The 25,666-nt window shown below is 41.9% G+C and overlaps 1 protein-coding gene across 5 annotated transcripts in view; it reads right to left on the bottom strand.

Annotated features, from left to right (window-relative positions):
• Nucleotides 1-23,739, bottom strand: part of PPP4R1 (protein phosphatase 4 regulatory subunit 1) — a 63,148-nt gene extending 39,409 nt beyond the window's left edge. Inside the window, exons 1-4 of one of the 5 annotated variants that reach the window (XM_063166136.1) lie at nt 23,653-23,739; nt 23,339-23,383; nt 8,575-8,659; nt 3,637-3,743 (exon numbers count right to left, since the gene is read on the bottom strand). In XM_063166136.1, the coding sequence (XP_063022206.1) occupies nt 3,637-3,743; nt 8,575-8,659; nt 23,339-23,383; nt 23,653-23,659 (244 nt within the window). In that variant the 5' untranslated portion in view covers nt 23,660-23,739. Of the gene's footprint in view, nt 1-3,636; nt 3,744-8,574; nt 8,711-17,113; nt 17,132-23,135; nt 23,212-23,338; nt 23,384-23,652 lie in introns of those variants that run through there. The other 4 variants (XM_063166119.1, XM_063166127.1, XM_063166145.1 and 1 more) reach the window with 4 other exon arrangements.
• Between the last annotated feature and the right edge of the window lie 1,927 nt (nt 23,740-25,666).

Genomic DNA, 25,666 nt, shown 5'->3' with positions numbered 1-25,666 from the left:
GGCAGATCTGAGACAACTTCTACAGTGCAGGAAAAGCCTGAACTGCTGCTTTTACCGACGCTGAGAAAATATCAGCTCTGACTAAAAATGTACCCCACCCTCGTTAAAGGCAACAAATTGATTTGAGCTCAACTCTTGGCTTCCACTACACTTCTGCCTAAATAAACTTCAATTTGACACACTTAGTTGGTCACCAATGAAAAGCCTAAGGCTACAAGTTGCTGCAAGAGGCCATTTTCCCTTGGACACATCTGTCCTATTTTCTAAACTGAAGAGGAGCTTCAGAAAGTGTCTGATGCTCCAAACTATTCACAGGGCCACACAAACAGGCAACTGTAAATGCAGATTTCAGAAGCAGAGCTTTGCTAGGAAAGCACTCTATAAACAGTAGCATGCCACTGTTCTCAATTAAAGACACATTTTACTGTAAGTGAACAGTGACTTTTTTTTCCTTTTTACAGAATCCTTGGAGAGGTACTCAATACAATTATGTAATGCTTACAACAGGCTACTTTTCCTGGCTAAACAAGGACATTCCCTCAGAAAAATAAAACCATGCATTTTAAATTAAGACAGTAGTGACAGAATAACAGAAATCAGCAGAATATATTTTTACCCTTGGAAAGCATTACCTTCTGCAGTTCCAGAAGAAGTAAGAAAAACTAACAGACATTAAATAGAAGAAACATTTTCTTCTCATTCAAGATTTATTACAAATTTATCTTCATAACACACCAACAATTAAAAAAGAATGACCAGGCCTTTTCTGTTGTTCTGCTGCTAGACTTTCTTCCTTCTGGCATGTCAACTGTATCTAGCTATGTTGAAATTAAGCCCTTAATTCTTTCTAGATAATTTTTAAACCAGAATTCTGCCACAGCTCTGGCCACATCATTTTTCCCTTCATGCACTTCCCCATGACTTTTTAAGCACTTCCTTTCTTTCACATTTGTTTTTAATTTTTCTCTTGCTTTTGCCTTTTATTCTAAACACTCAGCAGTCTCAATATATTGATTAGCAACAGACACACTGGGTCTACAGAGCCCTCCTACTCATTGCAGAGAGGGTGCACCAGCAAGCTCACTACACTGGGTTTCACAAGCAGACTTTTGGCATCTTCAGGGGTCTGCTCGGTGAAGGTACCATGGGATAAAGCCTGAGGGAACAGCTACACAAGAAAGTTAGTTAATATTCAAGGATCACCTCCTCCCAGATCATGAGCAATACATCCCAACAAAGAACTAGTCAGGCAAAAACACTGGGAGGCCTGCATGGATGTACAAGGAGCTCTTGGACAAACTCAAGCAAAAAAGAGGAAGCCTGCAGAGGGTGCAAAGCAAGGACTGGTAGCCATGGGGGAATACAGAAAAATTGTCCAAGCTGCCAGGGACTGGGTTAGGAAAGCTAAAGCCTCAAAGAATTAAAACCGGTCAGGGATGTCAAGGGTAACAAGAAAAGTTTCTATAGGTACACCAGTGATAAAAGGAAGATAAGGGAAAATATGAGCCCTCTGTAGAAGAAAGAGGGAGACCTGGTTATTACCCCAAACAATGAGAAGGCTGAGGTACTCAGTGATGTTTTTCCCTCAGTCTTCAGTTACAAGTTCTCCATCTGAGTCCCAGAAGGCGAAGGAGGGGACTGGGAGAATGAAGAACTGAGGAACTTCCACCAAGGAAGATCAGGTTCAAGATCATCTCAGGAACCTGAAGGTGCACAAGTCCACAGGACCTGATGCAGTGCATCCTGAGGGAACTGGCAGAAGGAGTGGCTAAGCCACTATCCATTATATTTGGGAATTGTGGCAGTCCATTGAAGTTCCCACCAACCTGAAAAGGGAAAACAAACCCCTCATTTTCAAAAAGAGAAAAAGAAAAGACACAGGGCCATCTCACCTTGCTGCCTTAGCAAGATAATGGTGCAGCTGCTCCTGGAAACTGTGAGAAGGCACATGGAAAATAAGGAGGTAATGTGTAAGAGCTAACACAACTTCGCTAAGGCCAAACCACTCCTGGCAAATCTGTTGGCTTTTTACCATGGGGTTAAAGTGTTGGTGCATAACGGAAGAGCAACTGACCTCATGTACCTGGACTTATGCAAAACATTTGACACTATCTTTTTAAGCCCTTGTTTTTAAATCAGAGAGACACAGATTTGAGAGATGGCCACTCAGTGGATAAACAGCTGGCTAGATGGTTGCACTTAAACAGTTGTGGTCAACAGCTTGATGTCCACAGGGAGAGCAGTGACAACTGGAGCTCCTCAGGGGTCAATATTGGGTTCAGCATCCTGGTGGGTGACATGGACAGTGGGATGGAGAGCACCCTCAGCAAGTCTGCCCACTACACCAAGCTCTGTGGTGGGACTGACATGCTGGAGGGAAGGGACAGCAGCCACAGGGACCTTTATGTACTGAGAAGTGTATCCATGTGAGCCTCATGAATTTCAACAAGGCCAAGAATGAGGTCCTGCACCTGGGGTGGCTGGGACAAACCTTGGTACCAATGCAGGGTTAGTAGAGAATGGATTAAGAGCAGCTCTGAGGAGAAAGAGTCAGAGGTGTTGGTTGATGAGAAGCTCCACATGACCCAGGAACGTGCAGCCCAGAATGCCAAACACACCCTGAAGTGCATCAAAAGCAGCATTGGCCAGCAGGGCGAGGGAGGGGATTCTGCTCCCCTGCTCTGGTGAGACACCATATGAAGTGCTGCATCCAGCCCTGGGGTTCTCAAGATAAGAAGGATGTGGACCTGTAGCAGTGAGTCCAGTGGAGGGTAATGGAACTGATCAGAGAGACTGAGAATCTGTTCTATGAAAGAAGGCTGACAGAGCTGGGGCTGTTCAGTCAGGAGAAGAGAAGGCTCTTGGGAGACCTTACTGCAGCCTTCTGGTACCTAAGGAGACCTGAAAGAGAGCTGGAGAGGGACTTCTTACAAAGCCAGGTAGTGACCTGATAAGCAGTAATGGCTTCAAACTGAAAGAAGGCAGGTAGCAGAAAGTCTTCACTATGAGAATGGTGAGGCACAGGAACAGGTTACCCTGAAGCTGTGGATGCCTCACCCCTGGAAGTGTTCAAGATCAGGCTGGATGGGCCTTTGAACAACCTGGTTTTGTGGAAGATGTCCCTGTCCATGGTAGGTCCCTTCCAACCCAAACCATTCTCTGATTCTATATTTGCACCTTTACCAATTCTTGCTGCTTCTCTTACCTGCACACCCGGTTGCCCAAAAAGGTGCAAAGGAACAACTTCAGCATTTAAATTCTATCAAAACTTATGACAGTGTTGTACAGATGGTTTCCAAGTTTATTTTCAAGGCAAGAAACTAATCCTGATCTACAAATCTAAAGTAATCATATAGATCTTTTGAGTAGCAAAAGTAAATAATAAAAGTTACAAAAAAGTGTACTGTTGGAAAGCTACAGTCCTACATTTTGAAGGGGTGTAAATCTGTTGCTGAAAATAGTAAAAAAGTCATCTTCGGGGAATGATTAAGAAAAATAAATTTTACACTACTTTATTGAATTTGCAGACGCCTAGTTTGAATATTGGAGAAAGAACATACCGCTCCTGTGCTAAACACAGCTTTAGCACCTCAGATTTTCCCACATCAACCCAGTAAAATGTTTAGTGCTACCTACCTGAATCATCAGCTAATCTGCTGATTCTCTCCAACACAGCAATACAATCTCTCTCATCATCACTGACTTCCTTCAAAGTGTCCAGCAAACTTCGAGCCACCATTTGCCTAGTTTACAAGAAAGATTAAAAATAAGCATTATTTGTGTCCAGAAATACAGCTAAATCAAAAAGTTGTGAATCACAGAAGTTTCTTACACCAAATAGAATTTTGTATATATTCACTTAAAATTTAATTTATAAATTGTAGTAGGTTTAGTTAGCCCTGCTTTGGGAATTCTTACTTCTGATACCTGGCATAATCTTAAAGAATTGTAAGCTTTAAATATAACATTAAAAGTATCCCTTTCATTTACAAGGGTAAGAGAAACCAGCCACCAAGAACAGAAATAATAATCATCTGCTAAGTGGGCAAACAGGAGCTGAATGTCAGGAAGTCAGAATCAGCCTTCCATCCATCCTCATCTATGAAGTCCTTAACTTGTTCCATACAAAGCAAAGTAACATGAGTGTCATTAAAATGTTTTTAAACAGAACTCTGAATTTATTTCACAGAAGCATAAACACTCAAGCTAAAGATTTTCATACCAATGGTGCTACAGTTGACATTTAAACCAACAGTGGTTGACATTTAAAAGTCAAACTTCATTTGAATGCTATGGGTATATACTGTGAATGGTGGGTACATACTGTGAAAATAACACGTACTACCCAACCCATGTGTACCTGAGACATACATTAAGCAAAGTAGAAACATTAAGAAAATATGAAATAAGTCATAATCAACTCAGTTCTACTTCAAATGGACAAGAAAATTTTCTGTAGATTAATTTATGAGTGATGAGATATAGTCAGATTTGGGAATTTTGTCCCCCAAGGTTCTGTGCTACAAAGTCATACCCATCAGGTACCTAGACAGCCCTGGATGCAGCTGGGAATGTGTGGCAATCAACCTTCTCCTCAAAAACACCCTGCAATGGCATAACTCTTTTCTTACCCTACTGGATAACATGGGTTAATGTCAGTTCAGAGCTAACAGAATTATCCCTGGATAATGGAACGGGGCAAGGAAGAGTGTCCAAGACATTGGTAGATCTAGTAATGCCCTGGAGCAATTCAACAAAACACTGAAGGAGCAAGTGTCAAGTGCCAGGTATTTCCAGAACTGAAGGACAGAAACACACCTAGGATGGAGCCTAGGTAGAAGCACTGTTGACAAACAGCAGTGCTGTAGACAAAGAGCAGAGGCATACCTAAACTTTATTGTGTTCACTACAAGCACTGAACATGAGCACTGGTCAACAACTTACAAGAGAACAGATGGTTACATTCCCAGTGCACAAGGGAAGCTCAAGAACTTCACAATTCCATGGAATCAGAGAAAGGCAGGAGGTTTCCATGAATTCCCAAAGCTAAGCACACATTTTCTCCTACTGAAAATCAGTAATTTAAATATTGCACATTGGCCAGTTGCAGAACTATTTTAAATTACACTGTTTTGACATACAGATGTATAAAATCTTCTTAAAAAACAAACTGAAGAAACCATTTGCCTTTAATTAATTTCTTCTCCCTCACTCTTTTCAACTCAACAGAAGTACATCTCTCAGCAGAGATCCTGATATGCAGATAAAATTCAGCCATAAAAACCCTAACGGAGGGAAACAGACTGCATGACACACTAACCTAGAAGCAGAGTTGACTTGGTCTTTTTAAAGGGCTGGACACCTCTGAAAAGAGAAGAGGAACAGATGAAGCAATTTCATAAACCAGCCTGTGTGGACACGTGTCTCCTACATATTTAATGTAGTCTTGGAAAGTGAGAGACAAGTCAACTAACCCACTGAGTCTCAGCAAGTGAGGAACCACAGTGAACAGCACTACTGCCAAGATGTGCTTGGGTCTGCAGAGAAAAAGCAGCAATAATTCCTCATATGAAATGAAGGATCTGTGTTCAGGAACTGCCTCACTATTCAAATAGATTTATTGGTGAGTGCTCTACATTTCCAAGCCTTCTTAATGAGGAATGGAAGCAAGTTCAAGGCAATAAAGATTAAAAAACCCACAAGTGATTTTAATACAAAAAAAAACAAAAAGAGACAAAGGCTAAGCTCCAAACTGCACCAGCAACTAGCAATTGGTTTTTAAACCAAGTAGCAAAAAGGAATCATCATCCTTGTATGTATATAGACACACCAGACACAAGAAGATTCTGTGTTCCAGGGTGATGGCTTTGGCTTTCTGCTCAACATCTACTCTTGCTGCAATGTGATGGTGGATTATTAAGGCATATCCTAGAGATGCTTCTCAAATCTGAACTGAAGGCTGCCTCTTCAATAGTCACACCACAGCCAGACTCCCACTTGCCTTATTTTGCAGACAAACAATTTTTTGTAATATTTGTTAGGTTCCCCTCCATTCTCATAGGCAACATCTGTGGTGCTCATGAGCAACACCTAAACCAGTAAAAATGTAAAACATAACATACCAAAAGTTGTCACAAAGCAAAACCTTCCACCACTTGGGAAGCTGTTAAAGGATTCCCTACTTCTCTCTCACTTTCAGTTAACCCTATGAGAAATCTTACATATTTAAACAAAGAAGACATTGCTATTTCCAAGCCTTATCTCCTTAAAATTTTTAGGACACAGACACTGATTCATTTCCATCTCAGAACAAATGGCTGAAAAATCATGAGCACTCAAGGAATCCACTTAAAGGAGACTAGACTTTTGCAGCAGTTGTTAAAAATCCCTTCACTTTAATCATTCAATACAATCACAGAGTGCAAATATGCTGCATAGGTAGGTGATTAACCAGACAGAAAAGGATAACAAAACCAAATGCAAAGAAAAATAACACCTAAAATGAAACTTAAAGATTAAAACCTCCCATACTAAAAGCAAATTCATCCAATTAAAGGGGGAAAAACATCTGACCCTAATTTACCCAGATTCAATGATTATGTTTCAAGAATTTCGAATGTGTAATATGAAGCTCCCACAGAAATGCAGGTTCAAGGTCACAGAAACAACTGAAACATTTTTAACTCAATCATAGCATTTTAAAACTTTTAAACTACTCATTAGTAATTGGATGTGCTGATACCATACTAAGACATAGGAATAAACAAATGTAATTGAATTAATCTTTTTCATGTTAAATGCTCCAGTTCCTCTGCTTAGCAGAAATCCCTCCTATTATTCTGAGACTGACTAATGCTGAATCATCATAAACTGACTGCAGTAGTCACTATCATTTATTGTGATCTAAGTGCTACTCAGTTATACCACTAATAATTATCATTTGCTATTTCCTGTATTTTCTAATGCTACATAACAATAGGCCTACAAAGAAAGCTAGGATTAAAAAACATGTTTGTACCAGCAAAAATAATCCAAACAAGCAAACACAGGGGAAAAAAAATCAGGAAAAACTAGTTACTCCAACCACCTTTCCCTGTAGGAAAGCACAGGATGCATAAAGCTGGACAGAGCAATTAAAAGGATTCCCAGTTTATGCATGCCCGTATCCAATGCAATCCATACTGAGAAATCACCATTTTTTCTTAGGCGGGCAAGTAAGATATTAGGAACAGCACTGTTGGTTAAAATTCAAGATACACAACTTGAGTTTCTGAAGATACACAACTTGAGTTTTTGAGTTTGTTCTCCTTCCTACTGGCTTTTATTATATAATTGTCACCTGGAGACCTGAAAGCTCCTCTTCCCTCCCTCCCCATGAAAAGTCAAAACATGCAAAAACTCTCTCCTGGTAGCATAAGTGTCCATTTCATCTTAAATTGTAAAATACAGCAATTTTGGATTTTAGGAAAAAACAAACTTTGAAAATGATGCATATTTCAGAAGTTATATGTGCATACAGGTTTATGCAGGTTATAACAAGAGAAACCATTCTGCAATTTTCAGCTTCCAGTCAATGGTATGTTCACACACGTAGTGAGGAATTTTAAGTACAGTTCACGTGACTTAAGTTAAGAACAGGGCTAAATCCTTTCCAAACCCAGGCCATGAACAACAAAACAGAGGCTATCCTATTGGGTGGTTGATCACAGACTTTGCTTCTGCACATGACTGTATTAAGAATTCAGCATTAAAGCAAACACACTTCATTAAAAGCTTACTTGAAGCCCAAACTAAACCATGTTCAAATAAAATACCAAAAAATCTCAATGTTAACATATTTTATACATTTCTGTGATCATGTTACCATTTACAGTTCCAATTAAAATAAACTATGGGCTTGAATTTCTCCATTTGAGTGCAGAGCGTCTGAGTGCAAGAGGATGGGGTGGGATGTGTGTCTGTCTGAAGTATGCTGAAATACTTGTGCTTTTAAATGAAACAACCATCTCACTGGCATCTCATTACAGAAATAAAAAGGGGAAAATGCAGAACACAGTATTAACTGGGCAAGTTCACTTTCAATAACCAGAAGCAGCAATACTCAAGCTGTAAACTACAGAGGAGCTTGATTCTGAAATAAAGATCTTGGCCTTCTCCTGGCAATCTCTTGGCTGTTCATTATGCTCTCCTGACCATTCATGAATTATTTTCTTAAATTTACTTTCACACAGAGTTATGGATGGAGTTTACTATCACCTTACAGTCCTGTGCCAACAGGAATGTTAGCATCTGCAAAAAAACCTAAATTATGTCTCCAATTAAGGAAGAAGTTCAAGAAGTCCTTTGCTACAGTTGCTTAAAAGGTGAACTAATGTTTTTGTGTTATCATTAATATTTTGCTCTTTTTAAATAGGAGGTGCATGAGCAAACAGAAGGAGGGGTGGAAACTGAAGTTTCATAATGGTGTTGGGTTTTTTGAAACTATTTGTATTCCATGCAAATTAGCTTCAGTCAGATCTGAATCAGATGAACAGTTTGCATACCATTAGCCAGACAGACATTTAAAAAGCATACCTGTTAAATATGTTCTCACTTGCAGCGTACTTGTCCAATCTTCCCAAAGGCGTCAACATCTCATCTTGTGAGACAAAGTCCAGGGCTGAAGGTATAATAATCACATCAGACTCTGAGCTGTAGTCATCCACACCAACTATCAGAGACATCAGAAATATTCCTTATAATCACAGTAGTTTGACACTAAAATGATGTCTGTTGTTGGTCTGAAATACAGAAATCTAGGCAAGGTCCCATTGACAACATATTTAGTAACTGCATCACATTGTTCCCACCAGCTTCCCCAGCCCCCATGAAATCTTTTCTATAAGTGTGACTGATGATGTATAAATGGATATTGAGTCATTTTCTTTAAGTTCCCAAGTAAGATTAATCACTAAACTTCCTGAGTATTTTTATACCTTATATTTTTCTCAAGCAAATTACTTTTATCCAATTGTAAAGTCAGCTTTTTTTTGAAGACACAAACTCAAATCATAGCTGCAGGTAGCCCAAAGTTTACACAACATGATCTAACAGACCAAAAATACTTTGTTCCAAAACAGAAAAATCTAAACTAAGCATGTCAAAAAAAAATCAGAGCATGTTGCTAGGTCTGGCTACCAAATAAAATGGGCACAAGTCACTTCAATTACTGCATAATTATTAACCAGCAAATCATCAGGGAACTTCATATACAACATTTATCAACACAGAACCAAAGAAGTGGAAGAAGTCCAATCCTGTTCTGCAGAGCTGCTTGAGAATGAAGATTTGAATTATCACATTTTTAGTTTCTGTATGCCCTCAAAACTGCTCTAAAACTCGGGCTCATAGCAAACACACACTTCTGGCTGCAAATGAGATCACCTCTTGGAAAGGTCACCTCCATAAGCCCTGAAAATACAACACAACACTACACTACCCCTACTCTTTAGTCTCCCTGCAATGCCTTTTCATAACTTGCAAATAGAGAAGAACAGAAAACAGACCTAGAAGTCCAACAACAACTTTTTTTTAAATGAACTCTACAAAAGAAAGACAAAAACATTATTGTCCTCTACCTTCCACAAATTTATGCTGTGCTATATAAATTGCTTACCAAATAGTGTGTCATTATTTTCGACATTCAGAATACATAAACAGTTACCACTGCCCGAACATCTTCCTTACTGCACTTCAAATGTCAAAAGACAAACACTGAGCTCTGGGAGAGTTATACTTTTAGACATAAACTAAGGTAATGGCACCCTTTTAAAAACTAAGTAATTATCCCATTTTCTACATAGGGAATCTATAGACATCAACTGATCCCATCCTTGCACAAAAGACCAGACTTTGCAGTTGCTGATAGGACATGAAATTCTTGCCAGAAATCAAAAGAAAAAGTGATGGGGAAAGAGCAAGAGTGTAAGAACAATCTAAGAGATGGGAGAAAGGAAGAAAGTGTACTAGGAGCCAAAGGAAATGGAAGAGCAATCTGAGAAGGGGAATTAGTGGTGTTAGACATTTGTAAGGTAGAGGATAGAATAACAAACTGCAAGGGGAGGAAGGGAAGGCTGAAAAGAAAGATCAGCTGCAAAAAGCTATTGCAACACAAAGGGAAAGTGTTTAGCAACTCCAGGTTTACATAACTGTTTGAACTTGTGTTTGGTTTGGGTTTGTGGGTTTGTTTGGGTTTAATTTTTGTTGTTTAGTTTGGGCTTTTTGCAAGAATCTGTTTTATTTTCGCAGGAAGTGGGAGGCGAATAAAAATGAACTCATAGTGCAAGCTAGGACTTTATGCCAGGTTAAGTTAACAAGGAACAGGCTCCATCCTTTCACGGGCTCATAGGCCTTTAATTCAACCTACAAATCCAACTGAAAGCAGGGATTTTTCTGTGTTTTTAGTTCTGCCACCTCACACCTAGACTATTTCAGTGGAAGAGATCTTCAACTATCATCCAGTCTGACTGCCCAACCACCTCAGGGCTGACCAAAACTTAAATCACTTCCTTCTCTACTTCCCATGCTCAGGAATCTACAGAAAGTGATGAAGTCACCCCTCAGCCTCTTTCTCTCCAAACCAGACAGTGAAATTACTTCTATGACAGGGTCCTATTTTTCTATTTCAGTGTCTGTTGATCATATTGTAAATTTAAAAACATAAAGAAACTATGTCAAAATAACAACATAAAATAACTATACTGCTGACAATAGTTACTCAGCTATCAAACTCACAAATACAAAAAAATAAAATGCTGACCATTACACGCATCACCAATTTTACTCGCTCCATTTCCCTGTTCTCAACCTCAGTCTTGTTCTATGTTCCTCCTTGTACCCTCTACATTTATTTTTCTACAATTTTTGTCTTATGAAACCAGTTAAGTCAATCCAACTGCTAAATCCACTCTATATCAGATGTAAATACCAATGATAAAAAATATAAACATCTGCTTACAATTTATCTGTTTGATGTCTCCTACTAGTTCATACTGTGAATTGTGTGAATTTTGCTCTGCTGAGTTTATGAATTGTAAAATTAGGCTTAGCACTACATTGAGCTCGATGTGCCTCTGCTACCAAACAACATTTATTATTCAAATAATTCCAGCATCTCAGCTCATAGTCACAGAAGAGATCATTCCAATGACAGCGTCTTGATTAACACAACTATAATACAGGGAAGAAGAGGGTGGTAAAAATAAATCAATCAGCACATGAAGTATTACAGTTCTAGTAAAGTGCTGTTACAGTTACATTACATACTTATTTTCATTTCACAAAATCTGTGCAAGCCAAAAGATACAGTCCATTCTAACAAAGAACTCCCATTCCAACAAAGCCCCTCATGTGGATGCTGGTCTTAACTCACCACAAACATCAATCACCAACACCTGACCACTCCTCGCCTAAAATGCATAAAGGACATATTTTGCATTATTCAATTAACCAAGTCACTGTGCTTTTCCCTCCACATTACACCAAAACAGTGACCAAAAAGGCTGTTAACTGAATATTGCCTCTTCAGCCCTACTCTGCTTTCCACCCAGCTTTGAGCACTTGACTAAGTACTACAGGACCTTCTGTGAATTTTACCAATGCAAGGCACCCCTAGACAACACAAGTGTACTGATTTTGGCTGGGACAGCATTAAAGTTCTGCACAGTACCTTATATGGGGATACTTTGCACATTTCCAACCTATTCACTGGGAGGGCATCATGAGGAATAGAAAAGGTCCTGACAGTGTTTAAGCCCTGTCTTCAACAGTAACTAGCACATCAGTGATTAATCAACACTAGTTTCAGCACAAATCCAAAACATTGTCCCAGATAAGGTATTATAGAGAAATTTAACTCTATGCTGGTCAAAACCATAAAAATTTTGCCTAATTCAAATGCAGAACACACAAATTTCTTCCCACTTCAGAGTGAGGAGCAGGTAACAGGATCATGTACTACTTATCTACTGCAGAAAAACTGTGGGTAAATTTTCTTATTTTTCTCCACTTTTTCAAACAGGTACAAGTCTGGACCAAATCCACAGAAAGCATATATGCTACAAGACACCACTGAAAACTATTGCTAGTGCAGAGCCTTTACTACCTTCTAATCTGGTCTTACATGCTCACATGTAAGCAGGCAAAAGCAGAGCTAGAGAAAACAGGAGTTTCCATCAGAACACGCTATCCCAGGAGTTCAAAGACACAAGGGGTGTCAATTGCACAATGATGTCAAAAGCAACCACAGTGCTTTTATTTCCATACATTCAAGTACCAAAGCAGAGCAAAATAAATACACTCATAATTTATCTAGACAAAGTTTGCAAGTTTCTCTTCAAAACTCTACACAATGACTGCCAAACACAAGGAAGCACCATATAACAACACAGGCACTGCCTTTTGCCTCCATGTCTGACTGCCATTAACTTCTGTGGGATCACAGAAGCCAAGTAACTTCTCCTCTGTGCACCGTCATGTTCCTATCAAAACATTTAGGTGTTTTTTTGTAGAAGCTGCTCAAGCTTGTCTATCTATCTTGCACCTGGTCCATACTGTACTGTGTGGAAATATATATTAACATTCCCTGCTTTAAGCTCTCCTGTTTCCCTTAAGCTCCCCTAGTTTTATGGCAAGGACACAATAATGTGACAGAGTTATTAACTAATGTGAACTATACAGCAATCTTGCTGAGGCACACTACATTTAGGGGTGCTTAGTCAACCACTGCCAAGCTTGGCTGAGCATACAACAACAAAACAGAGGGCCATTTAAAACTCAGTCCCCTATAAAACCACAGCCTCTAGGCCAATTTTCAAGGGAGTTGGTTTTTCTGCTACATATATACCCTGATAACATCTTTCACAAAGGTCTCTCATGCTGAATCTTTTACAGAGAGGTGCACAAAATCACATTTGGAAAACGTAACTACTGTTTTTTCTTATTTAATAATGCAGGAACAATTCTCTGCCACAGACTGCTCAGTAATGAGGCCTATATGTATTCTTCTTGTTCTTCTGTATTTCCTATGAGCCCTATAGCAGAAATATATTCTTCTTTGTTTTGGCATAGAAACTCAGTGACAAGAAGTCTATTTAAAAAAAATAAGCAACTTTCAATTCTGAAAGCTGAAAAACAAACAGCTTTAAGGATTCAAGATTTCCAGCTAATATTAACAGTTCTCTCATTTTGTCTTGTGTATCCCCAAAGAGTTCTCATGATCTATTGCAAAAACTATGTGGCAGACATATCTACTAAAATGGACAAACTTTTATTCAATTTTTGTATAAGCTACTTATTATGCTCTACATCAACTGTTACCATATAGACATTCGGGATAATACAGCACTTATGTGCAGAAAGAACTGAGTTCTGTTCTGCTGTTCAGGCAAGTAATTTTTCTGCTTAACTGTAAAGCAAGAATTGTAATCTTATGAGCCCAGACATCTGATATCATGACCACAAAATAACAGCGGCAGGTTTTGTTCTAAATTACTGCCTTCCATGCTACAAGAGAATAAATCCACCTTAGGTTCAGACTTCTGCAGAACACAAGTAGTATTCTCAGCCTTTCAATATTGTAAACACATTCATTTCTATGTAACTTTCTATAAGAAACATCATTTTGTATCTGATGTGCTGCAAAGAGAAATTCAGCTCAACATGAGCACTAATGCTTAAGCATCTGCATTTGCTCACAGCTGAACTCACTACTCTTAACTCTTTCCTAGTGCACAAGGAAAGAGTGCTCTGAGCAAAGAGTGCTCTAACTGCTCTAAGGTCTCAGCTCTGGTTCTGTGATGACAGCACAGACCCATCAGTGATATTATTTCAGATTAATTTGCTGCCACATATTTATTGCATTGCTTCAGTAACATTAACCAACAGCTATTGCAATGGCAAGCACACCAATTTTACAAAATGTGCTTGTCATGCTGAATTCTACCATGCTGCCTGCCCCATCCAGGCATCACTCACTGGTCATCACAGAACCCACCATCACAAAGCAGGAGCTGTTTTTCCCATGAGACACTTAAAACTTACTTTCTCTGTTTTCCTCCTGCTGTAGTCTGAGACTGAAAATGCAACTGAGAAGCCACAAGATGTATGATTCTACTAGGCAAACATCATCACTGGAAGTGATAATGTTAGATTCCAGCCTACCTACCATATTAGCAGAAATAAGAACCACTGTTCTTCTCCTTCTGTGTTTCTCCCCTAAATTAGCCCGTCAAACCGTGAAGTACTATCAGACTTGAGCCTCTTATGAATGTCAAGTTACCACATCTGCATGCACAGACTTTGTTGTCTGAACTCCAAGTTTAGCAGGACTGGGTTTGGGGGCTGGGCAGAAAGAAGAGAGAGGAAGGAGCAAGGAAGAAGATAAGAAAGCTGGAAATACAAAGCAGCTCTGATGCAATTACCACATTAGCTCCCATGCAGCACTTTGATAGCAGAGTTTGCTAACAGCTAGAAGCACAGACACAGCAAAGGCCTTCACAAAAAGATAGCTATCAAGCTGCCACAGGAGCAGCATTTCTCACCAAGCATCAGAAGAAACAAGGAGCAATACAAAATTCTTTATGCAAGGAGAAAAGGTGGAGCTACACCAAGTTTGCTTCTTTCAGGCATGTGGAAGCAGCATTGAAAATGCTGATTTGCTGGGAACAAAAAGGAATAGTTCTCTCTCATATTGCTCGAATGCACCTTCTGCAGACTAACAGTTTGACCTGCAACAAATGCTGCTCCAGAGGAAACTGAAACAAAGAGAAGGACATCCAAGCTACCAGTTAAAGCAACCAACAGTTTATATTCTGTCTGCCTATTTCCTGTAGGGAGCATGTCACACCCATCACCAAGGCACTCAAGTTCCCTGCTATTTAAATCCGTCTTCTACCCCTTCCAAACAACTGCATGCACTTAAGAATTGTGGAATGAGGTTGGAATGAAGAAAAAGCCAGCCACTGAAAGCAGGAAGCTCCTCTAAGGGACTTTTTTCTCCTCTACAAGGTCATTGCTGTGAAAGAAAGGTATCCCTTTTCTCTCAGCAGAGCACTGCTGTACATGGGATTTTTAACTGACCTCATGACTGACCAAGAATTTTGTAGCACTGGGAGGAAAATCCTACTTTCATCTTCAACCAACACGTTCTCTCTGGTCCTACCACAACAGGACACGTGCATTCACTGCACTACGGGCCATGCTCAAATTCTGCCACACAAGTGGGTATCTGGTACACACAATACCACCAAGTTCAAACTATATGTGCCTTAACACTGCACTAACTAAAATGAAGAGAGACGTGAAGCAAGCAGCTGAAGCTCAAACACTCCAAAGACTTGTGCAAGCTTTGCAATGCTTGATGTGACACCCTGAGTTACAATACATCAGCTACCAAGTGCTGTTCCACTGTGCAGGGACTTTGACAGCATCACTGCAGTAACTAAAATACCCTTACTTGGGCTGAAAGCTGCAGAGAAGGCAAGCCCTACAACTGAGACATCCATAAACTATAAAACATGGCGTTGCAACATGAATCCCTTTCAACTTTCTAACTGCACTTTTCCTCTCTCTGCTTAAATCCCAGACAGTGTTCTTGAGACACTGCTTGACAGCTTTCAAAACCCTAGGTGAGATAATCATCTGTGTTTCCTGGGCACATAGAGAAATTTCTGTTGCAACTCTCCACACTCTTCCTGTCTGTGCTCAGTATAAATTCTAAAACTGGTCTATGGGAGAAGGTTGAGCAGGACAGAATGCAGTGCATTCACTCTTAGAGAAAAAGTATGAACATGGTTGGGGTGTTCATGGGTGCTCATTTAAATGCAATTTAATGTTTACATTACTTGCACAAGCAGGCATCCCCTACAGACTAATCAAGCTGTTCCTCCTGTAGGCTAGAGAGGAAGGAAAAGGTAGTCTCTCCTCCATTCAAATATTTGGGAACTGCTCAGGCACTATGGCAACAACACAAAAAAAACTCCCTAAGCGGATTTGTTTATCAGAGAAAAATGTTTCAACAGCCTGCAATATCACTCACATACCATGTCCATTTTACACATTAATCTATTTAGCTTTTCCAGAAACTGTACAGAGAATAGCCCATATTTATGCTACTATTTGCCTCTCTATTTTCTTTACCTTAAATACAGTAAGAAAAACCACCAAACCAGTAGTGTCAAGTGTCAGTGGTGTTGTTCCACTGTTGCAAACAAACACCCCTCACAAACATATTCTGACACTTTTTTAACCTATCCAGTAGGGTTTTAACATCCTACTGCCAGAAAGAACTGCAGCATTCCTCTAACCAAGGAACAGCCACATGAGTTTCTCTTACACTGTACCTTCTAAAGCAGACAGAGGAGCACTGATATTCTGGGAACTTTTAGGAGCAGCTGTCCCTGGCTTGCTCTTCCAAAGAGGGAACTGTTCCTCCAGCTCTCAGAGCAGAAGCTATCCTCTCATCCAGTTCTGCTCATGTTATAATTCTTGCAATGAAAACCTCCTGCCCACACAGAGGGAAAGCCTTAGCAGCAAAAGGTATACACAGGAAAGAAAAGCATTTCAGCTTCAACACACTGCAGTCTGCCAGCTCCACAATAGGTCAGCAGTCAGAAATAACTGCAAGCACCAAGGTTTCACTATCTTAAGCCGAGGATTTTGAACATTTCCAGCTCCTTCGTGACTCTTTCAGTCCCTCTGTTTTTTAGCTGCAAGTGGGAGAGAGAGGGAGAAGGAGGAGAATATCCAAAGCCCTGGAAGATAAATCATAAGACAATAAAAAAAAAAAAAGCTGGCAACCTTAACTGAGGATCCCTGCCAGAGATGGGATAATAAAAGTTGGCTGGTGAAAAGCACATTCCCACATCAGAAGTGATGCTAGTGGCCTCAGAAAGCTGAAAGCCTAGAAAATTACTTCTTCAATCCTCTACTAGGTGTAATGGAGAAAAAATGTGCAGCTGCACGAGAAAGGTTCGTTAGCCTACATCAAATCAAGCACAATCCCTTCCTCACATCATCTTCTTTTCTCTAGGATCCTAAGAGGTAGCTGGAGAAAGAGAGGCTAACCATTACCCACCTGAGCCCACTAGCACCAGAATTCCATGGGGACACAGCCATCCACCTGAGTCTCCCAGCTTCTATGAGGGTCGATCACCACATTAAAAGAGAAAGAAATGAACTGAAGTGTTGGGAGAATGAAACCCTGCTCTCCAGGGAAAACAAGTATGCTTCATTAGCATTAAGGAACCGCTATTGGATTCCCAAAGGAGCGGAATCTCAGTCACACCACAGAACTGATTCCAATCACTACAGAAAGTCTGCCAGTAATTTCTGTTATTACTTTTCTGCAGTGCTTAAATGCCAACCCAGTAACTCAAACTATCTCAGCACTCTCACCAGAGCTCAGACTCTGATGGGACCACAAGGTCAGTCCTGCAACAGGGCATCTGAACCTCATGTTGGAAATTTAGCTGTACTCAAAGCTGGAATAAAGTCTAAGAGCGGCACAATGTGCAGCCTATACAAAACAACTACCAGCACAACAAAATCTGCTAATTCTTATTCTGTGGTGAAGGAACAAAGAAGCCATACAGCAAATGCTTCTGATATTACTATGTACAGCTGTGGGAGAGGGAAGGTGAATTTTAATATGCTGAATGCATGTTATGCCAGCATAATTCACTACCAGAGAATAAAAACTACTACACAGCATCAAGCTGTGACTGTGATTTGACACCGCAGGGAAATACAGACTGATTTTATAAAAACAAAACAACAACAAAGGAAAAAATAACTTTTTTTTAAACTTATATTATCATTAAAAAGGTTAAAAAATTTAAATTACCTTTCATTTGGAAAGAGACTTGTGCCCTACCCTAACTCTAAGAGAATAATTTAATTAAAAGCATTCAACCAACACAAGCTCACTGCTAATGCCAGATGATTTGCTCATCACCTGGAAAAAGAACATAGCATCAATGATAAAACAGCTTTTGACATCTGCAGATGCACAAAGAGAATTTTCTTCAGCTCAGCTAAAAAAGTGTTTCACTCACTGAGAAGCCTGCTGGGAGGAGAAGCTAGGAAGACCCGTCCTCCCTTTTTAATCAATGGGAAAGAACTCAATAATAAAAATAGAGCTATGTTGGATCATCACTACTCTGTTTTTAGTTTTTAGAATTGTTTCATCCACTAGTAAAATCCAAACAGTAACATCAGATTTGCCAATTGCAAGAACTACCTTATTGCTAAAGAAATAAAGCAATAAACGCTATAGAAAACAAGTTTACACACAAGAGTTTGTATATGTGTATGTATATGAAAAACCCCTTTAACAGTTCTAAACAAGCAATGTCTAAACAACGTGTAGATATTAAAACTCAATCGTCTGCATTTTTAGTTAAAACATCTGGAAACTAAGGGTACAGAAAAAGGAAATTCACCATTGTCAGCATGGTAAAAGCTAAAGTTTCAGAATTTGGGTAAGCTACATAACCACCAAAGCATACACATATACTTGCAACTACCAGAAGTTCCTGACACTGCATGCAAATACAGCTATCAGCTACCAATAACAAAGACTTTTTCCAAAAACAAATGTAAAACAGTATTAAAAGCAGGAGAGAAATTTCTTTTCTCTCCTGATTTAAATCACAATTAAAATAACGAGTTGAATAAAGCTATCCCTTCCCAAATCTGAATCCTAATTGCAGATGGCTCTATTTTTCAGAGCACACATCCTGCACACATCAATGGTCAGACTGAAAGCCGTCAGCACCATGGTACATTTCATTTCATTTCATTTCATCTATCTGGACTGATCAGCTCAGCCTCCAGAAACAGCCAGGGGAGGGGGAACACCAACTGTCTGGCAAGAGCCATAAAGAACACCTCATTTTCCACAAGCCCACGTTCGCTTCTCAACCATTTTTGCTGCCTATTTTATTTTCTTTTCTGTATTTATTTTAGACAGTTATACTACTCTGTTTTGATTTTGTAGGTACAAAACAAAAGATCTGAATAAAAGCCGAATTTCCCCTGTACTTTTTGTACACTGTGCAAGATTTCAGACAGAAGAGTGAGGAAATCAACAATCCAAGTAGTGGGATGGAGATTCTTCCTCAGGCTTCCACTTTGAATTTTTTAATTTTCACTCTATTGTCTTTAGAGTGAGGTGCCTTTATTCTTTTTGTCCTTTAATGGATAATATCACACCTGGATTCTTCTTAGCTTTACCTTTACATAAATGAAATGCAATTGTATGTTCCTTATTTAGGGGGATTAGAGTCAATTAAGTTGTCTTTCATGAAAGAACTCATATCTAGGAATTAATTTTTCTTTTCTAGCATTCAGTATGTTTAGCCAGGGTACACTCACTGTCTTGGTTTTGGGTTATTTTTCCTTTTACTTCAAACAAACAAACAAGGAAAAGCCACTGCCTAAAGAATTCCTGAAGAACCAGAATTTCTTCAATTATTATCTCAGCCTTTGACATCAGGAGCTATATCTACAGAAGTGAAATATCAGCTAAAATCAAAATACTGAAATGCCATTTCATTTACAAGCTATGTAACTACTTAAAGCAATCATCTGTTTAATGTACCAGGTGTAAAGTATGCATTCACCTCAAGAAAAAAAAAAAAATCAGAGCTTTCCAGTGGTTACCAAGCAACCAAGAGCAGAAAAATAATATGAAGCTTTCAAAATAGAAATGCAAACCAAAGCTGAAATTAATTATTTAAAAGTCAATCCAGCCGGTTTATCAACCACTCTCTGAAAGCCTTTCTTATAAAAGCTCTTTTTTAATCTCTGACCTCTTAAACAAATCAACAAAAGGAAGGTTGTTTTTTTTTTAATAGATGCCTTCCACAGCATATATTCTGAAGGTCTCCACTACTCCAACAGCAGATTTACTGCTCCCTGTTGAAATCTAGGAATGTTTCATTAGCTTAAATATTTATCAAGTTTTCTTCAGAGAAAAGGTAAACTTTGTTTCACAAGCAGCCATTAAAACAGTACTCCAAAGAGATAATATTTTACTCTTCTATATTTCAGGTTAATTAGCTTACAACAAGTTGGCATAATGAATGAGGAGAAGAACAAATTGTACAGTTGTGCAAGTTGTTGATTAAACTCCAACTTTCCAGTAAAACACTTGACTCCCGAAACCTTAGAAGACAAAGACCATGACCCAGCTGTTCTTCACTCTGCCTATCCAAAAGACGCACAGATGCTTGGTTCACTACTTTCAGCAGGAACTGTGCACGGCTGTTTGCTCAGCTCCAGGACTTTCTCCTACTGCTTTAGAACATGACCAACAAAAGACAGCTCTTAAGGCACCTTAATGATTCCTCCTTCAGGAGGAAACACTGAATCCCACTGGAAATTCTCATTACCAAAGGGAAAAAAACCCAAAATAATACTACAGCAACAAAAAAATGTTCATGATTCAGACTCAAATGCAGGCTCACTGACGAGCTACAGATGAATACCTAATCTAGTGAAATGTCCTGAGTCATATGCACAATCAGAGGCCAGCTTCAGATGTCCAAACCAGACCTTGACACATGCATCCAGTCTTAAACACTCCCAGCACATCCTCACAGATGTCCTGCTACTGCTTGATAACAGATCAGTTAAAAGCCCAAAAATTTACTGAAAACACAGCTCACTTTTCAAAACAGCCAGTCAATCAGACTATTTTACATTTATCTGATTCCTCCTCCTAAATTATACAACCAGGACTACAGGTATGCCTGCACGTATTTCTCTCTCATTTGTCTTTAAGTAGAGCTTAGCACACTTTTAGCAAGAATGCAGCTGGCAGAATCACACAGACATAAAAGCTGCCAGCACTTCCAGTTTTATCACTATTGCATTCTACTACTTCAGTAATACACCTGTAAACCAGTGTCTAACTCTGCTACTTGAAAGAGCTGCAAACATTTGAAATATTTACAACAGAGGGATAGTGTAGGGTGGGGTTCAGGCAGGAGTTGCAACTTTGTGTCTTATATTTTTAATTGTCTCTTTCATATGTGCAACCAATCAATTGGAAACACTTCCATAATTGTGTAAGACAGGCTGTATATGGGTACAAAACACAGCTATTTCAAATAGTGCGCAAGAAACAGCACTTTTGACTAGATATGTACATTCTCCTTGATATGTATTATTTTTCTTTGGCACACAGACACCACCCAAGAACAAAACCATGTACAATTTAGAACCATAAAAGCCACTGTGTGACTGAACTACATCCAAACAGCACATATTGATTCATAGAGAGTCCTGTTTTTCTCCTCCAAAAATACCATGCATAAGTATTGAGACATTTGCTTTTATCTACTTCCATCAAAACCTCAGTAATTTTTAATGAGGTTTCAAATCTTTATATTTCTATGGTTTCTGCCTTCAGGATGCTCTCATCTGGACTGAGTCATAACTCCAAGCTTTTTTTTTTCATTTTTGAAGACCATAACAGTAAGACCAGCACCAGGAACCCACAGCTTCTGTCACCCCTCCAATCTCCAATGACTACAGATAACTTTAATTCCTTTCTTATAGTCAACTAAAACCATAATCTAAGTGGAAACTAAAGAATGCACCTTATTTTTTGGTTAAGTGCGTCCCTTCTGAAAAAGTCCTCTGTAATCACAGAGAGTTTTCAAACAGTGACTTATCACACTGAATTTAAAAAAAAAAAAAAAAAAAAAAAAGCCTGAGGGAAAGGCTCCCTCTTTGTGCAAGGCAAAGCACAATAGGAGCCTTCTAAATGTCAGCTGACAAATGTGAAAAAGAAGATGTATCAGTTAAATCCTGAAAAGTTTAAATAGCTCTCCTCTAAAAATGTAAGCCACAAAACACAAGGTTTTTTTCCTGCACTCCAGCCCTGTTGAGAGGACATCCGGCAGACTGCACAGCCAACACAACACCTTCAGGCATCAACCAGGGGTCTGCACACCCACAGCAGGCGCCTGACTCTACCTCCATTTTCACTTTCCACCCAAAATTCATCCTCCTCTGCTTCCAAGAAACTCCTCAGTATCGACACGATCAACAGACACCTTCTCATCTGAGAAACATCCTAGTCTGCCATGCTAAGGTTTCTCAGCCCCCAGTTAGTAATTTTTGCATCACCCCAGCCACAATTCTGCAACTTTGCACGCTGACATCAACTCTCCTGCACAGATCTCTCCAGCGGGGTCAGGGCTCACAGAATCAGTCAGGTGTGAAAACGCTTCTGAGATCGTCTCTCCAACCGGTGACCAAATGCCACCCTGTCAACTGCACCATGCCACTGAGTGCCACGTCCACTCTCCGTAAGCACCTCCGGGGACAGCGACTCCACCACCTCCTGGCCAGTCAATTCCAATATCCAAGCTCCCTGACTCCACCACCTCCTGGCCAGTCAATTCCAATATCCAAGCACCCTGACTCCACCACCTCCTGGCCAGTCAATTCCAATATCCAAGCACCCTGACTCCACCACCTCCTGGCCAGTCAATTCCAATATCCAAGCACCCTGACTCCACCACCTCCTGGCCAGTCAATTCCAATATCCAAGCACCCTTTCTGAGAACAAATCCCTCCTGGTGTCCGGCCCGAGTCTCCCCAGGCGCAGCCTGAGGCCATGGCCTCTCTCCTATCGCTGGTTGCCTGGGAGAAGAGACCGACCCCCACCCGGCCACAAGCTCCGCTCAGGCAGCTGTAAAGAGCAGAAAGGTTCCTCCTGGAGCCTCTTTTCTCCAGGCTAAACATCCCCAGCTCCCACAGCTGCTCCTCACAGGACATGTGCTCCAGACCCTGCACAAGGCAGAGAGAGCTTGAGGGGGAGGGGTGGGAAGGATGGGGGACACAAAAAAAAAATACAAAATACAGAGATATAAAAGGAACGAGCAACCCACATGCTGCTGCAGATGGAGCAGCCCTAGCCTCCTCCTGCTCCTCCCCGGCGGCGCCCTGCCGTGCCCGGGCCATGAGGGGACGCCGCCCCGCAAGCAGAGCCTCCCCTGCCTCCATCCCTCCTTCCCCCCCTCCCTCGCTCCCTCCGGGGCGGCCGCTAACGGCGCCCCCGCCCCGCCCGCCGCCCAACGCACCCCGCGGGACCGCCCGGCGCAGCCCCACGCGCGACCGGGACCGGGTCATGGACACCGGGAAGCGCGGAGCACGGCCATGGCTTCCTCCTCCTCCTCCTCCTCCTCCTCCCCGCCGCCTCCCACAATGCACCCTGGGCGCTCCCCCGCGGAAGCCACTTCCTCGCCCGAAAGCTGCCCCGCCGCTCCCCCCCGTCCCCACTCACATCCGTCGATCTCCTCCTGCAGGTCCTCCTCGAGCAGCGACAGATCTGCGGTGGGGGAGACACACACACACACGCACCATGTGCCACTGCGCCCGCCGAGCCTCGGGGCCACGCGTGACCCTGCCCCGCCCGCGGGCTGCGCCCCCGCGACGCGACCCGCCCCGCAGCCCCTGCGTTCCGAGCCCGGACAGCGGCGGGCAGCGCTCCCGAAGCCGGGGCGGGGGAGAGGAGAAGGAGGGGGGATAGGGGAGGGAGGGCTGGCGCCTCGCCGGGGAGGCGGCGTGTGCGGGAAGGGGGAGGGGGGCGATGCCTACCCGCCATCTTGCTGCTGCAGCCCCCGCGGGGCGCCCGGCTACATCCAGCCCGCGGCCGGGCGGTGGGAGCGGCGGTGGGAGAGGGCGGGCACCCGTGCGGTCCAGGCCCCGGGCCCGGCGGCGCCTCTCCGCGTCCCCGGGAGAGCCGCGCAGGGAGGGAGGGAGGAGGGAGCGGGCGGAGGAAGGCGGGAGGAGGGGTCTGGGCCGGACACGCTGCCCCCGCCTCCGCCCGGCGGAGCCGCTCTCGCTGCTCGCTCGCTCGCTGAGGCGGCCGCGCCTCCCCTCTCCGCGCTCTGAGTCACGGCCGGAGCCGCCCGGGCTGGCCCTGGGGCTGCGGAGCGCCCGGGCTCGGCCACACGCCCCGGCTCGCTCTCCTGTCCTACGCGCTGCTCCGCCAACTCGGGGCTTGGGCTCGGGCTCCTCCTGCCGCCCGCCGACGGGCTGAGGCGAGGCCACCGAGCTTCCCCTGCCGTGGAGTTTGAGGGGTCACTTGGAGGAAGGCCCCCCAAGGTGCTCCACCGTGGGGGCGCTCCCAGACCCCTTAAAGTCGTGGGGTTACCTGGGGAGGAAGGTTTCGTGATCTAGCAGAGCAGAGTGTGGCCAGCAGGTCCGGAGAGGTGATCCTCCTCCTCCTCCTCCTCCTCGGCTGGGCATTGGTGAAGCCGCACCTGCCGTGCTGTGTGCAGTTCTGGGCTCCTCAGTACAAGAAAGACAAGGAGCTCCTAGAGAGGGTTCAGTGCAGGGCCACAAAGATTATTGGGAGTCTGGAGTCACAGGAGAGGCTGTGGGAGTTGGCCAATGTTTAGTCTGAAGAAGAGAAGACTGAGAGGGGTTCTCATTAATGCATATAAATATCTCAAAGGCAGGTGGTAGGAAGATGGTTCCAGACTCTTCTCGGTGGTTCCCGGTGACAGGATGAGGATGCAATGGCCATAAACTGAAACACAAGAAGTTCCACCTCTACATGAGGAAGAACACGCTGAAGGTGGCAGAGCAGCGGAGCAAGCTGTCCCAGGAGGAGGTCATGGAGTCTCTCTCTCTGGAAACATTCAAACCTCACCTGGGTGTGTTCCTGCCTCACCTGCTCTAGGTGACCCTGCCTTGGCAGGGGGTTTGGACCAGATGATCTCCAGAGGTCCCTTCTAAACCTAATGGTTCTGTGGCAGGTAGCCGTGTCACCACCACTGTGTAGCCCACGAGCATCCTCCTCATGTGAATTGCCAAGTTTCTGCAGCTGGGATCCCGTGGCTTGAACACACAGGATATTGCCCCACTGCAATGCTCTGCCTTCTGACTTTTGCTTTAGAAACAGGCAATTTAGGTGTACGTAGACACAAAGGTGCACATGGTTTTCGGCTTTTTTTGGCTGTACCTTTTGGTCACTGCTGATGGTTCTCATTTCAACTGTTTTAATAGATTTTTTCCACTGTAAATTCGAATATTAAAACTGTTGGATGAAACAAATGCTCTACTCAGTTGATAACCAGGGCATTTGATAGAAGAAAGGACCAGTACTGGTACTAGTGCTACCTGGTAATATTACTAGACTCTTCCACAATCTTGTTTTAAGCCTCGATAATAATTTATGAAGTTGTTAATACACAGAAAAGCAGAATAAATTATTTCTTGCTTGCAAAAAAAGATGCGATTTCATTAGCACTGTTTTTAACTGTGTTTGATATTATGTCTTGTAAGCTGCTTTTTAACAATTTTTGGTTTTATTTGGTGAATTGTACAAGGATTAAATTGCCATAGTCATTCATTCTATTTGCCATGGTGAATGAAAATGTGTAATCTTTTAAAATCCATACCTCCCTTTCCTTATAATCTTTTATAACAAGCTCTGTCCTATTTGACACCTGTTCAATCTTTGGAGGAGCTACTAGGGCCTACTGGATACTGATTATCTTACATTTTCTTTTGTTCAGATATATAACCTCAAAAGCTGAGTAAATCAAGTAAATTCACCATGACTAAGTTATATGAACCGTGCTATTCTCTGCCAGTGTAATTT

This window comes from Melospiza melodia, chromosome 1 (genome assembly GCF_035770615.1).
Source record: "Melospiza melodia melodia isolate bMelMel2 chromosome 1, bMelMel2.pri, whole genome shotgun sequence".
NCBI classification, from domain to species: domain Eukaryota; kingdom Metazoa; phylum Chordata; class Aves; order Passeriformes; family Passerellidae; genus Melospiza; species Melospiza melodia.
This window is presented reverse-complemented; position numbering and strand designations above follow the sequence as displayed.